The sequence below is a fragment of the Mchenga conophoros genome, linkage group LG5 (assembly GCF_057382185.1).
Source record: "Mchenga conophoros isolate Kocher_MC1m ecotype Shallow Benthic linkage group LG5, M_conophoros_male_GT1.1, whole genome shotgun sequence".
Lineage (NCBI taxonomy): Eukaryota > Metazoa > Chordata > Actinopteri > Cichliformes > Cichlidae > Mchenga > Mchenga conophoros.
Window position 1 is genome coordinate 22,691,392 of NC_140530.1, and position 12,811 is coordinate 22,704,202.

General features: G+C 41.6%; 1 protein-coding gene across 2 annotated transcripts in view; it reads right to left on the bottom strand.

Annotated features, from left to right (window-relative positions):
- Positions 1–24: 24 nt before the first annotated feature.
- Positions 25–12,811, bottom strand: part of vgll4b (vestigial-like family member 4b) — a 43,077-nt gene continuing 30,290 nt past the window's right edge. For both annotated transcript variants that reach the window (XM_085274287.1, XM_085274286.1), the window contains 3 exons: positions 6,047–6,308; positions 5,555–5,672; positions 25–5,080 (listed from right to left, as the gene is read on the bottom strand). In XM_085274287.1, the coding sequence (XP_085130413.1) occupies positions 4,824–5,080; positions 5,555–5,672; positions 6,047–6,308 (637 nt within the window). In that variant the 3' untranslated portion in view covers positions 25–4,823. The remainder of the gene's footprint in view (positions 5,081–5,554; positions 5,673–6,046; positions 6,309–12,811) is intronic.

Consider the following 12,811-nt stretch of genomic DNA (forward strand, 5'->3'; position numbering starts at 1 on the left):
AGACAGAAACCCACACAGTCAGACTGTGGTTTAAAAGCACTTTATTGTTCATCAAGGCTACTTTAACGTACAAAAAAGGTGGCCTGCCAAAACCTTTTAAGTAGGAGACACAGAGCCACAAATCTTGATAGAAATTTTATTACAGTTCAGAGTATTACTACCATTAAGTACATGCTACTTCCACTTCAAAAAAAGACCTGGAAAATGTGGTGCAGTCCGAGTAAAGACCGACTCCTCTTTGATTTATTTGTTCGATTTTCATGTTAACTTGATTAAGAATGCAAAACGACTTCAACAGATGGAAACTGTGGTGACATATTTAGGAGTGACATCCCCAGAACTAATTTGCTTCTTAGATCATCTACGCCTCGCTGACTGGCACCAAAGCAGATGATCCGCAGCGCAAATCTACAGTTCCATCAGTTCCAACAGCAAATTCAACAAATGCTGACTGATAGTTTTACTTCACTCATTTCCCATCTATAGATGAAAAAAGTCATGAAAAAAAAATGCTATTGCTTACGTGCTGTTTGAAATTGTACCTGCCTGCTAGCCCGTGACTAATGGGGACTTTGCTTATATTTTTAAAATGAACTCTTTTGGAAATGGCAAGCAAGACAGAATGGGCTAGAGGCAAAATCTTCCAACAACACAAAACATGCAAATTGCTCAAAAGGCCCGCAAAACAAACTTTGTTTTGGCTTACTGGTAAGTCTTGTTCAAATGTCTCTGAAGTCACATGATCGAACACCATGGGGACCAATGGAAGTAGCGATTGTCACCGACACACCTGTGGCTTACTGTGGTTTCACACGTTTTCTGTGCTCCTGCACTTGAACCTTTACTCTAACAAGACAAACTCTATAAACAAAAAAGATCAACTTTTTCACAAAAAAAAGAAAATGCAATGATTACAATATAAGGACAGGGAAAAAACAATTAAATAGCTACATATCATTAACAAATTCATTGTTCCTCAAAAAATACCTACGATTTTTTTTCTCTGTACATTCGTTACGCACAGCGTAATGATGGTCTTATAGTTTACCTATTATAAAAAAGTATTTTTTTATTAAGTGATTTTCCTACAGTGCGTAGGGAGTGTGTGCCAAAGCATAAAGAGAGCCTACCTACAGGGTGGTAGTGAAATGATAACGATAAAGAATAACAGAAAAACAAAATCCTCTGGACACCGAGTCCATTTCCCTCGTGTTCCGATGTTACTGACTGCATACAGGCTGACTGAATCTGAGAGGTGGGGGGAGAGGCAACGCTGAGTGGCAGGTGAACATGTCCTGACTCACAGGTCGCGCTTACAAAAGCTCAGCTTCTGAAAGCTCAGCCTCCCGCCCCAACACTCTGCCTGCGAAAAACCACCAACCCAATCCACTCGAAACTGGTCACAGAAAGCACAAGTACATGACAGAACTCCAGTTAAATGTGAATCTCGGGTAACATTGTAGAACTTCCATCATCTAGTTCTAGGGTCTGATAGCTGAGACTGGAATGTGTAGACGCTTTCGAACACGGTACAGAACTCTAATGTACGTACTTGCCATTCTTGACACAAATTACACAAAGCCAACGAATCAAAACCTCACCACCTATCTGCCTTAGCTCAGAGACTTTAAGTCAATCTGTAGTTTTAATGCAGGGTGAGTAATGTTTTCACTGACTGCTAGTAAGACCCCAAGTTCTCTAAATCAGACCACTAAATGTCCTCAAAAATTAAAATTAAATTCTTCCTTTACTCTCTTTATCTTTTATTCTTCACTATGGCCAATTTATTTCTTAAAAAAGGCAAATGGGGCACCTTTTAATTCGGGCAAAGACACGAGAGATGTTGTTGGGAGGGGATGGGGACAAGTAGCCCTCACTACTTATTAGCTCCGCCTGTTGATATAAAGATAGCGAATGCATTGAGGCCTGTACAAAGTTGCCTACAGCAGGAATGTATGCCACCTTGGCGCAGGTTGCTTTGCAGAGTAAAATTCATTTCCTTAGACTGCAGCACTCTAGTTTGAGTTCAGAAAAGAAAGAGAGAAATATGTATTTATATATATATTAATAAAAACGGTCTAGACACCAAGTCGGAACACAAAAAGTCAGCTGATGGAGGTTGAGCGAGGTGAAACGTCACACCATAAATTCAGATAACTAATTATCAGCCAAGTGTTTTGTTCTCTAGCGTCTCTCTGCTAGGTCTGCCAATGCTATTTCCGTAATGTGGTCTTTTTAGTGCCGTAACTTTAAGACACTTTTATGCGTCAACAAGATGTTTGAGAGCCATCGCGAACCAACTCTTCTTGTAAACAAACCCTGCTTCCCAAAAGCATCCAATGCCTGCCAAGGTGACTTTAAGATGGCAGCTGAACAGGCTAGATGCTCAGATGCTTTTGGAGAAAACAAGACCCCGCTGACTTTTTGCTGTTTGTGTGGTGTCTCAGCTCAGTCAAGCTGACGTTTGTAGCATCCTGTACCACTGATGGATCAACATCTTAAGAAAACCTTAATGAGCTTTGGATCCCAAACCCAACTAAACCCCAAGACGATCGTCACTCTGCTGCGGGGATGAGCTGATCGCCTGCTGGGTTGAGATGATTTTAGGAAACATTGCTCTCATCATTTAACAGAGCCTGTCCGGAGGCTGTCCCACTATAGATGTTTGTTACCATACTGCTAGTAATGGAAAACAACAAAACAAAAAAATACAAAATTGTAATAATAACAATAACAATATGGAGTACAACTGACCCAGCAGTGAGTGTATAGTGTCTATGTCTGTTACTGACAACGAAAGTAACAACTAACGTCTGAATGAAAAGGCTAATAAAAGTTATGTTTGAAATGCTAAAAACACTAATAGATACCAGCTATTAAAAAACAAACAAAAAAAACAAAACAACATGCATTAATTTACCCTTAAAACCTTGTAGAAATCTACCAAACCACAGTGTGTAGGAGAGGGAGGGAAGGACAGCAGGGTGTATGCCAAATATAATTACTACACCCACGATCAAAGAGACCAAACCCCCCCCTCCAAAAAAAACCAACAAAAACAAAGGTGTGTTTGAAGAGATCTGAAAAATCTTCTCTCCCCCGGTCGAGAAACCAGACTTTTTTTCTTTCAACCACAAAGTGACGTGCAGCGTCATCTATCCCCTCATCACTGTCAGCAGTTAAGCCCGTGAAACACATCAAAGCACGTCGTTCGGCAAAGCCCAGCCTTCAACACACTCGGTCAGTGTTTTCAACCCTAATCTCCTCTCATTACGGTTGTGATGGCCATGAACATCACAGGAGCTGACGGTTTTTTCATTTTTAACCTGACTGTGCTCTTAAACTGAAAGCCAACAGTTTTTATTGTTCGATACAAATCAGCGCTGCTTAAATAAGAATCTGGATGTGCGTAGAGCCGATACCAGAGGACCAGGATCAAACCAAGGGGTCTTTTGCTTTTTAGGTATCTGTATAAACCACATACAAACATTCATATTTACACATCTTATGGCCACATTAGACCAAATCTACAAGCTGCAATTCTAGTGTTTAATTCAACCTACTTATAACCTTGTTCTCACAATATGATGTAGCGGTTTGGTGACTAATGGTGGATGGTAAATTTTTAAGTCCCTCCAATAACTTTTCTCTTTATTTATATTAATACTTGCAGCTCTCAATATAACCACTCCTTAGTGAAGTGCTGGTGTCTGTTTTTCACCTATGTGTGTGTTTTCAGCTAACAGCTTCACTACTGAAGTTTCAAAAGTCAAAAGCTTGCTGTGAGTCATGCGTCTACTGCCCAACGCCATAAAGGCGTGTTTACATTTTCCTAAATGCTTTCAATAAATAATGGATAATGACCTTGTTCACACTTTTCTACCAGCGCTGGGGTGGAAATGTGCACGGGTAGATTTCAGAGAGGAGTTAATGGGATGCAAAAATGGCTATTCCAACAAAAGTTGGAATAATATGCCATCGTGTCAAAGTCAGCCTCGTCCGTCCCAGTGTGTTCAGTGCCAGATCGCAAAATGACATGCCACCCTTTACTCTCTACGGCAGTAGTGCAAATCAGACCGAGTCGATCACTAAAGTATACACATACAGTAACAAAACCACGAGAACACAGAAGAGAGAGAGGAAAAGTGAGGGGGGGGGGGGGGGGGAAGGCAGGTGAGAGGATGAAAGGAGATAAAAACAGAGGGAGGTGATTGCAAGATGGCTTTTTGTTGTTTTGTTTCCGAGGTGGGCATGGATAAACATCAGCGTCTGAGGTTTCTTTGGTAGAACAGTCAGGTGGTTTATGTTCATTTTCTCCAAAGTGTTTCTCGCTCATCTTTCCTTTGAAACGTCGGGCATCGCATAACGCAGAAGCAAGTACACAAAACTACCGTTAAAGAAAAATAACAACAAAGAAGAAAAGAAAAAAATTAATAATTAAAACACCTCCTTTTCCGTTCTCTCCGTATTTACATATAACTACAGACACTTGCTCAGCTCCAAGCTTGACATGCAGGATGATGTATGACTGGAAGGAGCAAGCTCATGCTCCACCTAAGCTCCAGGCTAAACCCTCATCACTCATTACTGATTGTCTGGCATTAGCATACCAGAGGACAGATGGGAAAAATGACTGTGTTGTTATTGCTCGATTGATCCTCTATGAGTGCACAGTGAGAGAGCGGGCTTGAGGGTTTTAGATATTTTTAGCAGACCAGCAGACAAGCATTCCCTCTGGGATGCTGGTGACAGACCAAAGTGATGGGGGCATGGATGTTAGAGCCAGGATAAGGATCGGGAAAACTGGGGTCTATCCACCCCCTTCAGGAGACGACAGAAGGGGAGTGGTTGTGATTGACCATGCGACTGTCAGGGGAGGAGTTTGGGCTGCTGCCAGATGACGAGGGACTCCCTTTGTTTTTGATCTGCAGCCAGGTTTCGCCGAGCGCCTTGGCAAAGTGGTCATCCACTGAGCCCGTGATGGACACCGAGTTGGTGGCGGTGGGCTCGGGCTCCTTGTAGTTTTTCCCAAGGCTGCGACGGAAATGTTCCTCAATCACAGGGTCGCACACTGTGTTGGCTTATGCAAGAAGAAGAGAAAAAAAAAGGGTTTTAGTTACAATTTTAGTTAAAAAAACAACAAAAAAAACTAAAATACAAAGAAATGGTCAGCAGGCAATTTGTTTTAATGTGCATGCGAGTTTACTTTTTTATTGCAGGTTTTCTTTTTAAATCAACATTTTAAACTTCACTGTTAACCTCAATGAGATCATAGAGATTTCACTGGGATCATAAAAACCCACAGAAAACATGAAGGAAAAAGAAAACAAATGTTTTATTGGCCAAGGCCTCGAGTGACTCTGTGGGTACAGAGATAACAGATAAGATTGTAATTAAGTATGTTTAAACGCTATCATAACAACGGTTTCGTTATAAAAACAGAAGAACCCTAGCATTACTACAATACATTTACATCTGAACGTGGAGAGTATGAGCTGTTTTCTCTCTGGGGTGCGCATTGCTGTTGCAAATGCATTTGCAAACGTGTACTCACTGTTGCTTCTCCTGTAGTTATTGGTGAAGTTGGAGCAGCCGTTGTGGGAGACTGTACAGTGAGACAGGTTGCAGTTGCGGTTGTTTGCTGGGGCGCATGTGATCACTGAGGGACGATTCTGAAACACAAAGAGTCTGTGTTAAATGTCGAATTCAGTCTTATGATTGCCGATCAGCAATTTGCTAAAGCGTGTTAAAAGAAGCAGAGTAAATGCAAAATGAACAGAACAGCAACTTTTCAGAAAAGATGGAGAAAATGAAAAGACGTTTTAAGTTTGAGGCAGCAGGAATGATCCAGTGACCACCAGGATTTTAAAACATGGTTTGCAAACAAGCCAAATAGGAAATGTGTACTTTCCACCAACCAAGGAGGCAGGTTAATGAAAGCATATTAGTCACATCATGTGGGGGACCTACCAGAGTTGAGGTTTCACTCGACAATTTAAGAAAAATGTGGTGCGCATTAGAGCCAAAGACAGGACGGGTATGTTACCTGCTGGCGTTCCACAGTGCTGACTGTGTGCAGCACTGTAGCCATAGCTGCTGTGTTGCTGCGTGCTGACTCCACCATGCTGTTTTTGGTAAGTGCCAGTGGCTGGTCCATGGTAGCTAAGCTGGCCAGGTGGAGGTGATGGGGGTGGCTGTACATGTGGTTGCTCGGCACTCCCAGAGCACCCGGCACCACCACACGTTCGATGGGGCTCCTGCTGCGGTCCTTGGAGCCAGGAGAGCTGCGATAATCTCCATTAGGTTTCCTGAGGAACAGCCAAGTAGCCAAAAAACAAACGCACGTTATTCATCCTGCACACTGGATAGTGTTATTTAATTCATGTGTATTCTGAGTCTGCTAGCACTAAATTGACTCTGAAGCCAGTATCATAATTAAAATGATAAGAGAAGACATTTGGAGCTTAAACATAACGATCCAAGGTTATCAAAAACACAATATTTGGTGTTTGGGATGAGATGAAAAGTAAACATGACGTGCAAAGAGTGTTGACAAACGATGTAAGGAATGGGCAAAGAAAAAAAAGCCAAGAAGTAAAGAGACAGAAAGATCACAAGGAGTTCAGCTAAGACAGGGAGAATGTGACGTGGGGGGAAAAAAATAAAGATTATAAAAGGACAATTGTAAATGGTGCTCTGTGTCAGCAGGAACGGCAAAAGCTATTAATACTGGTCTAACAAATACACACTCTCATGGACACACAGCCTTAGCTCTCAGATTGCTGGTGGGGTTTGATAAGACCATATGGTGCCAACACAGGCTCACACACTGTCCTCAGATGGAGGAAGGAACACTCTCCTAACTTTATCCAACATGGATAGACTCCAAACTTATCTCGACACAGGAGGGACAAATGGGCACAAAGTTCAAAGCTCTTGAGAGGTTTCCCCAGCAAAGCAAATCAACTTCATCTCTTCGGCAAGCTGCACTTACTGCAGTCATAATTAAAAAAAAGAAAAGAAAACTACTAACGGAGCATAGATGCAGGCTGATGTCACTCAACATTCAATTAAAGTCACTAAACATCCTTTCTTTGAGTTTTATTCCCTGTCCACACTTACAACAATGAAGTGATTAATGGAGGTAAAAGGAGGTTAGCCATGCACCTTCCATATGAAAGGGAATTATTTAACAGCACTGTTATCACCAAGCAGTGAGCTCATATTTTAATCACTGCAAAACAGATAAGGATAAGGGATTAAAGTAACAACAGTTTAGGAAAACAGGCTTTCTTCCAGCTCTGACAATAATGATTGTGATATGTCTGATGTAAACAAGTGTCTGCGACTAAAGACCATTGAGTTGTAGTTTAACAAGTTAGTAATTGTTTTGGTCCCTACATCAGATTTGCTCTGTGTTTTTTTTTTTGTGTGTTTGTGGGTGTGTGTCCGTGTGTGCGGTTCACTCCCCTCTTACAAACTGAGGCCCAGCTACAGGGAGCAAGATTTACTGTACTCGCCTCTGTCTCTCCTTTTCTCCCCAACTCCATAATCCATTCACAGATAGAGACATCGACTTGCTCATTCCTACACAGAATACGCTACACACAAACCATGCAGGCTTGATTAAATTTGCAAGAAATAATACTGAACTCAAGCGAACATCGATTAATATATATAACTTCCTCATTCTCCACCGAATACTATGCAGGGGCATTTCCTAACCCACACAAGTTAAAAGGCTGCAGGAGCCCTTTAAGTTGCAAAACAAGCTCAAGAAAGCAGTTGTAGATCCATGTGACTAAGCAACCTGACTGTTGGGTCAAGCATCTGGAGTCCATGGCACAGTCCTCCACAAATAAACAATCTACACAGAATACATAAAGGGGGAGAGGAAGAGCCGAGAAGAGGTGGGGAAGGGTGAGTTGCATGTGAATGGTCGGGACCTCGACTTTAAGAAAGAGTGAGGTCAGTAGTTTCCTTCGTTTGTGCCGAGAGCTTACATTCACGGAGACCCGCTCTCTTTTTTTTCCTCCCCTTTTTCTCACAATCAGCAGCAAACTTCCTGAGGGTTAAAGAAGGAAAGGACTTGGCAGCGCTTGCATAAACCCTGGCCGACAGCTCACCAACAAGCTTTTTTTGTTCTTTCACAGTGGCATCAATTCTCCATTTCATCTTCATTTTTTTTTTTAAACAGTACAAAGAAAAACATACATTCTGGAGCTGATCCCTTTAAATCAGGTCATAATTAAAACTAAAGCCTATTCAACTGAATAAATTGTTTAAATTATTACTACATGAAACATCCACTTTTAATCAGACAATATAAAGAAAGGTCCCCCTGCATAATTTCTCTATTATTTTCAAATATAAACAATCTCTTGATTAGCTAAGAGCCAAGCAGATAACAAAGCTCTCTCATCCCTTCCCAGCAGCTGGGTCTTGAGTTGGGTTGTGGAAGTTGTTCCAAACTTTAATCACTGCCAAAGAGCAGGCATGCCCACATCCTCATTCAAGAGGGCCCATTGCAGGAGCCAGTGAATGGGATCAACAAATCTGACCAATGAATGGAATAGCTGTCGAATCCACCGCCGCCCCCGCCTTCCCCTCGCCTGATTGCCCACCAAACCCTGGACCACATTTCATGCCAGAGATCAGGCTTTCAAAACCCACTCTGTGCCTTTGTCTCTCTTACTCACCTCTTAATTATCATTAAGGTCACAGCTGGGGAAGGAGGGAGAGGACGGACAGGGTAGATGGCAAGGGCTACACATGAAACATGGCCACTGAGCGGTAAAAAGGGCTAGAGCTAAAGAGAGCAGGCTGCCAGGACAAGAGGGATAGATGGGAGCTAAAAGTGGGAGAGAGAGAGGGGGGGCAGCCTTTGATTACTAAATAACACAGAGACTTGGCCCCTACAGTGGGCACTGGGAGACAAACAGCATTTTTTTAAAAAGAAGGGGGTGAGGTTGGAAACAGAGAGTAAAGGAAGCCCAAATCCAATAACGTATAAATAAACATGAAGGAAAGCAGTTTACAAACAACAAGTGAGCTCTTACCACCAGCAGTGTGATGACAGGATTCCTCTTAATTGGCAGAAAATGTTTGCTAAAGTGACGTTTCCTAGATAAACTGGCCAAACTACAAAAACCAAACTAAAGCTTTTTAAACGTAGAGCTCAGTCAGAATATGTGAGAATATTCAGTCATATCTTTTTCTAACGTCTCTGATCCCTTTTTTCAGTTGATTTACTTTGTAAATAGGAATGATGTAAAGGACATCAAAATGATCTGTTTGAGAAATGAAATACAGAGAAAATATCTATCTGGCTGTATTTTACTGCAGGCTAGGTTATATGCAGCCTGGTATTAGTGGTAGTCACTGTGGTGGGCACCTACTGAAAGATCCCTTAATTTAAAACCCAGAGAGTCCAACCCTCAATACATAAATGATATATTCATATATCTTTAACAATGTTACACTACTCAGATCTATCATTAAGCATAGCCTTTTAAGTAACCACTCACATGACATCCGGCCCGCAAGTCAACCTCAAGTTAAAGATCATACTGCGATCATGTGTTTGAATGATCTGGGGGGGGGGGGGGTGGACAAGTAATTACTTCATGCTGGCTAGAAAAGCAAGTTTGTTTGAGCTAACATGCCCTAATAATCACGACAGTAAACTACATAAAACAAATAGAAACATATGAACCAAGAACTTTAAAAATATGGGTTCTTTTTCAAAGTGTGCCAGGGTTAATCCTGTATGAGACTGCCAGTTTGGTGAATTTGCTATATTTGACTATGAGGCAGCGAGACAGAAGCTATAAAAGCTCGAGGCTTTTTCTCACAATTGTGTTCCAAGGTCTTTAGAGAAAACCTCCCTACAAATCTTTGGTTGGGCAGAGGTTCATATCCAACTCTTTAATAAATGCATTTTTAAAAAAAAGCAAGACGAGAGAGGGGGGGAGAGATACACACAGGAAACATCTGGGAAGAATCAGGGTGTAGAGGGAAGACAACAAAAAGAAAAAAAAGAAGTGGAAGAGGATGAAGGGCTAACCACAGGTTATAACCAGAACCAAGCTCTACAAGTTCTACACAAAACCACAAAAAAGAGATATACATACACATACACACTCACAGACTGTGAGCCACAGAGCTTATTCAGACTATGTATATATAGTATACAAACATCTCAACACCGTTTACTCTGCTGTTTGAAGTCTTTAGTAGCTGGTGTGAGCGGAAGTTAGCAAAAATATCTGCATCCTTTAGGATCAAAGCCCAGAGGAAATGCCCTTTAATCAAATATCTGCTGAAACAAATTATATATAACACTTCAATTCTAAACCAAAGACTAGCTTGTTCACTGCTCTCTACACGCTGGTGCTGGAGCCTTCAGATTGTCAATCATGCAGAAATACTGATAGAAACAGCACATTTTTGACAGTTAACTGACTGCAGAGACAGAGAACTGAAGAAAATCCTTTGTTATCAAAGCTGGGACAGATCGGATATGGGAACAACCACAACAAGAAGGCAAAGAAAACAACATGTGAACACACACAGACACATAGACACACACAGCTAAAAACAAAAACCCACATCTCCCCTCCTTTCCTCACATGCTCGCTACATAAATAGTTTCATGTAAAACAAGAGGGTAACAATGACTTCACCAGCCACACACACACACACACACACACACACACACACACACACACACACACACACACACACACACACACACACACACACACACACACACACACAGCCTCTTTCCACTCTTATTTTCTCCCCATATAGCCTCTAGAGAAACTTCCATGAGAACAACTTACTGATGAAGTTCCCAGTAGAAAGCAGCTGTGGTTTCTGTAAGCTACAGTATTCTGTGCAGCAATGTGATTTACTTGGATTTTGCATTTAGTGCCTATAGATACAGCCGTACATTTGGAGTAAACTGTAATACTGTATACTGTTTCAGCATAATGTAGCATGAATGCAACTGCAGATCTTCAGGCTTTCATTTCAGATTTTCATCGGTGGTTAAAATTCTACAGAGTGAAGAGAAATGGAAATTCAGAACTATTATCAAGTGCATGAAAAGCAAATATCTGTTCCAACCAGTGACTAACCAGACATAGTTTGCATTAGTCAAGGTCCTCATGTTTTATTGGCGCATTCACAGAACCAACAGATTTTCATGGTATTTCAAAAAAACAACAAAAAGCAAACTAGTACCTAATGAGTCTAATGTATTTTGACTGCTGAATATAAACTTTCCTGTAGTTAAATTCGCCAAACTACAGTCAATGCAAAAACTATGTCAGTGGCTTTTAGTCTCAAGGAGCAATGAAACTGTTAAGGACTCTCATACTGGCGAGTCTACAACTACAGAGTGGCAGGCAGGCACACAGGCAGGAGCAAGCTTCCAGCCCGCAGGCTCCAGTGGACAGGATAAGGCTTCTTTGTTCAAGGCTCCTCCTACTACTCAGAGAAAATGAAAAAGTAGCCCCTGTTGCCTGACCTCACCCCACACAGAAACACACACACACAAGCACTCAGATGATCACAGGTAGGAGAGCACGCATGCATGTGTAAACAACACAGACAACAGCACATGTGCATGCCTGCACAAACCGATGGATACATGTAGACTAGGGCGACATATAAGCACTGGCAGTTATTTCTATTAAGACTTCAATATTCAGGATTTTGAATGCCAAAAACCCTTCTGTGTTGCAAGAGTCTGTTTTCATTGGGACTTACAGCAACAACAACAAAAAAAGGAAGATATTATTAAAACAATAAGCCTGCTGAGAAAAACATACTTACGGCCACATTCTTACACACAGACAGCCGACAAAAGCAAAATGCATTCACTTATCATGCATGTTCATAAAAACAAACATAAAAGCTTCAGCTGGTTCAGAGAGTTTACTTTTTCTCACCACTGCCTGTGCACCTCCCCCTAACTTTAGCTCGTAGTGATTGGCCAACAGAGGAAACTTGAGCGTCCCCCCTTCATAGCCCCGCCCTAATCGGAGGTGTCAGGTGTCTGTGTGTGTTGAGGCTCACAGAAAATATGACTGAACTTAAATACAAAAGAAAGCCAAATACACGGAGCTCGACAAGTCAGCACAGAGGAAAGCAGAGGAAAGCTGCAATACGAGCAAAAAGAGAGAAAAACCCACACTTTTCAGAAAAAAGAATGAACACAAAAGCTTCTGCATGGGCAGGGACACTCAACAGTGAGCTGAGCAATCAGTGCACACACACGCACACAGAGAGAAAGCAGACAGACAGAAGCAGCCAGGAAAATCCAACAGATAGAGAAGACGTGGGAACTGCTTCTGTGTGTGGTTTGGGTGGAGTTTCATTTTTCTATTGAAAAAAACCCATTAAGGGCAAAAAATAAAGTGCTGTATGAATGTGAAGGTGAATTGGTGAATAAGGGATGCGGTGTAAAAGTACTTTACTTATTAAGAGTAGAAAAAGCACTGTATTACAGTATTAATCTCCTTACATGGCACAGCTGAAAGGAAAACAGAATGTATGTTAAAAATCTGGCTGCCCTATGTCGTTTTTCATGTGGGGAGGGTGTTTAAGGAGCATTTTTAGCTCAATTTTCTCTGTAGCAACATCCCATCATTTTCCACTTCACTCCAAGTTCTTTGGAAAGGGAGGGGAGCTACACCTAGGAGGAAAGTGTTTCTGGCTGATGCTGGATACAAGTTTCAACAAGTCGTACAGCAGTTACCAGGGGAAGAATGCCCTCAGAGAAACCTCAAATTAGATGACTAAA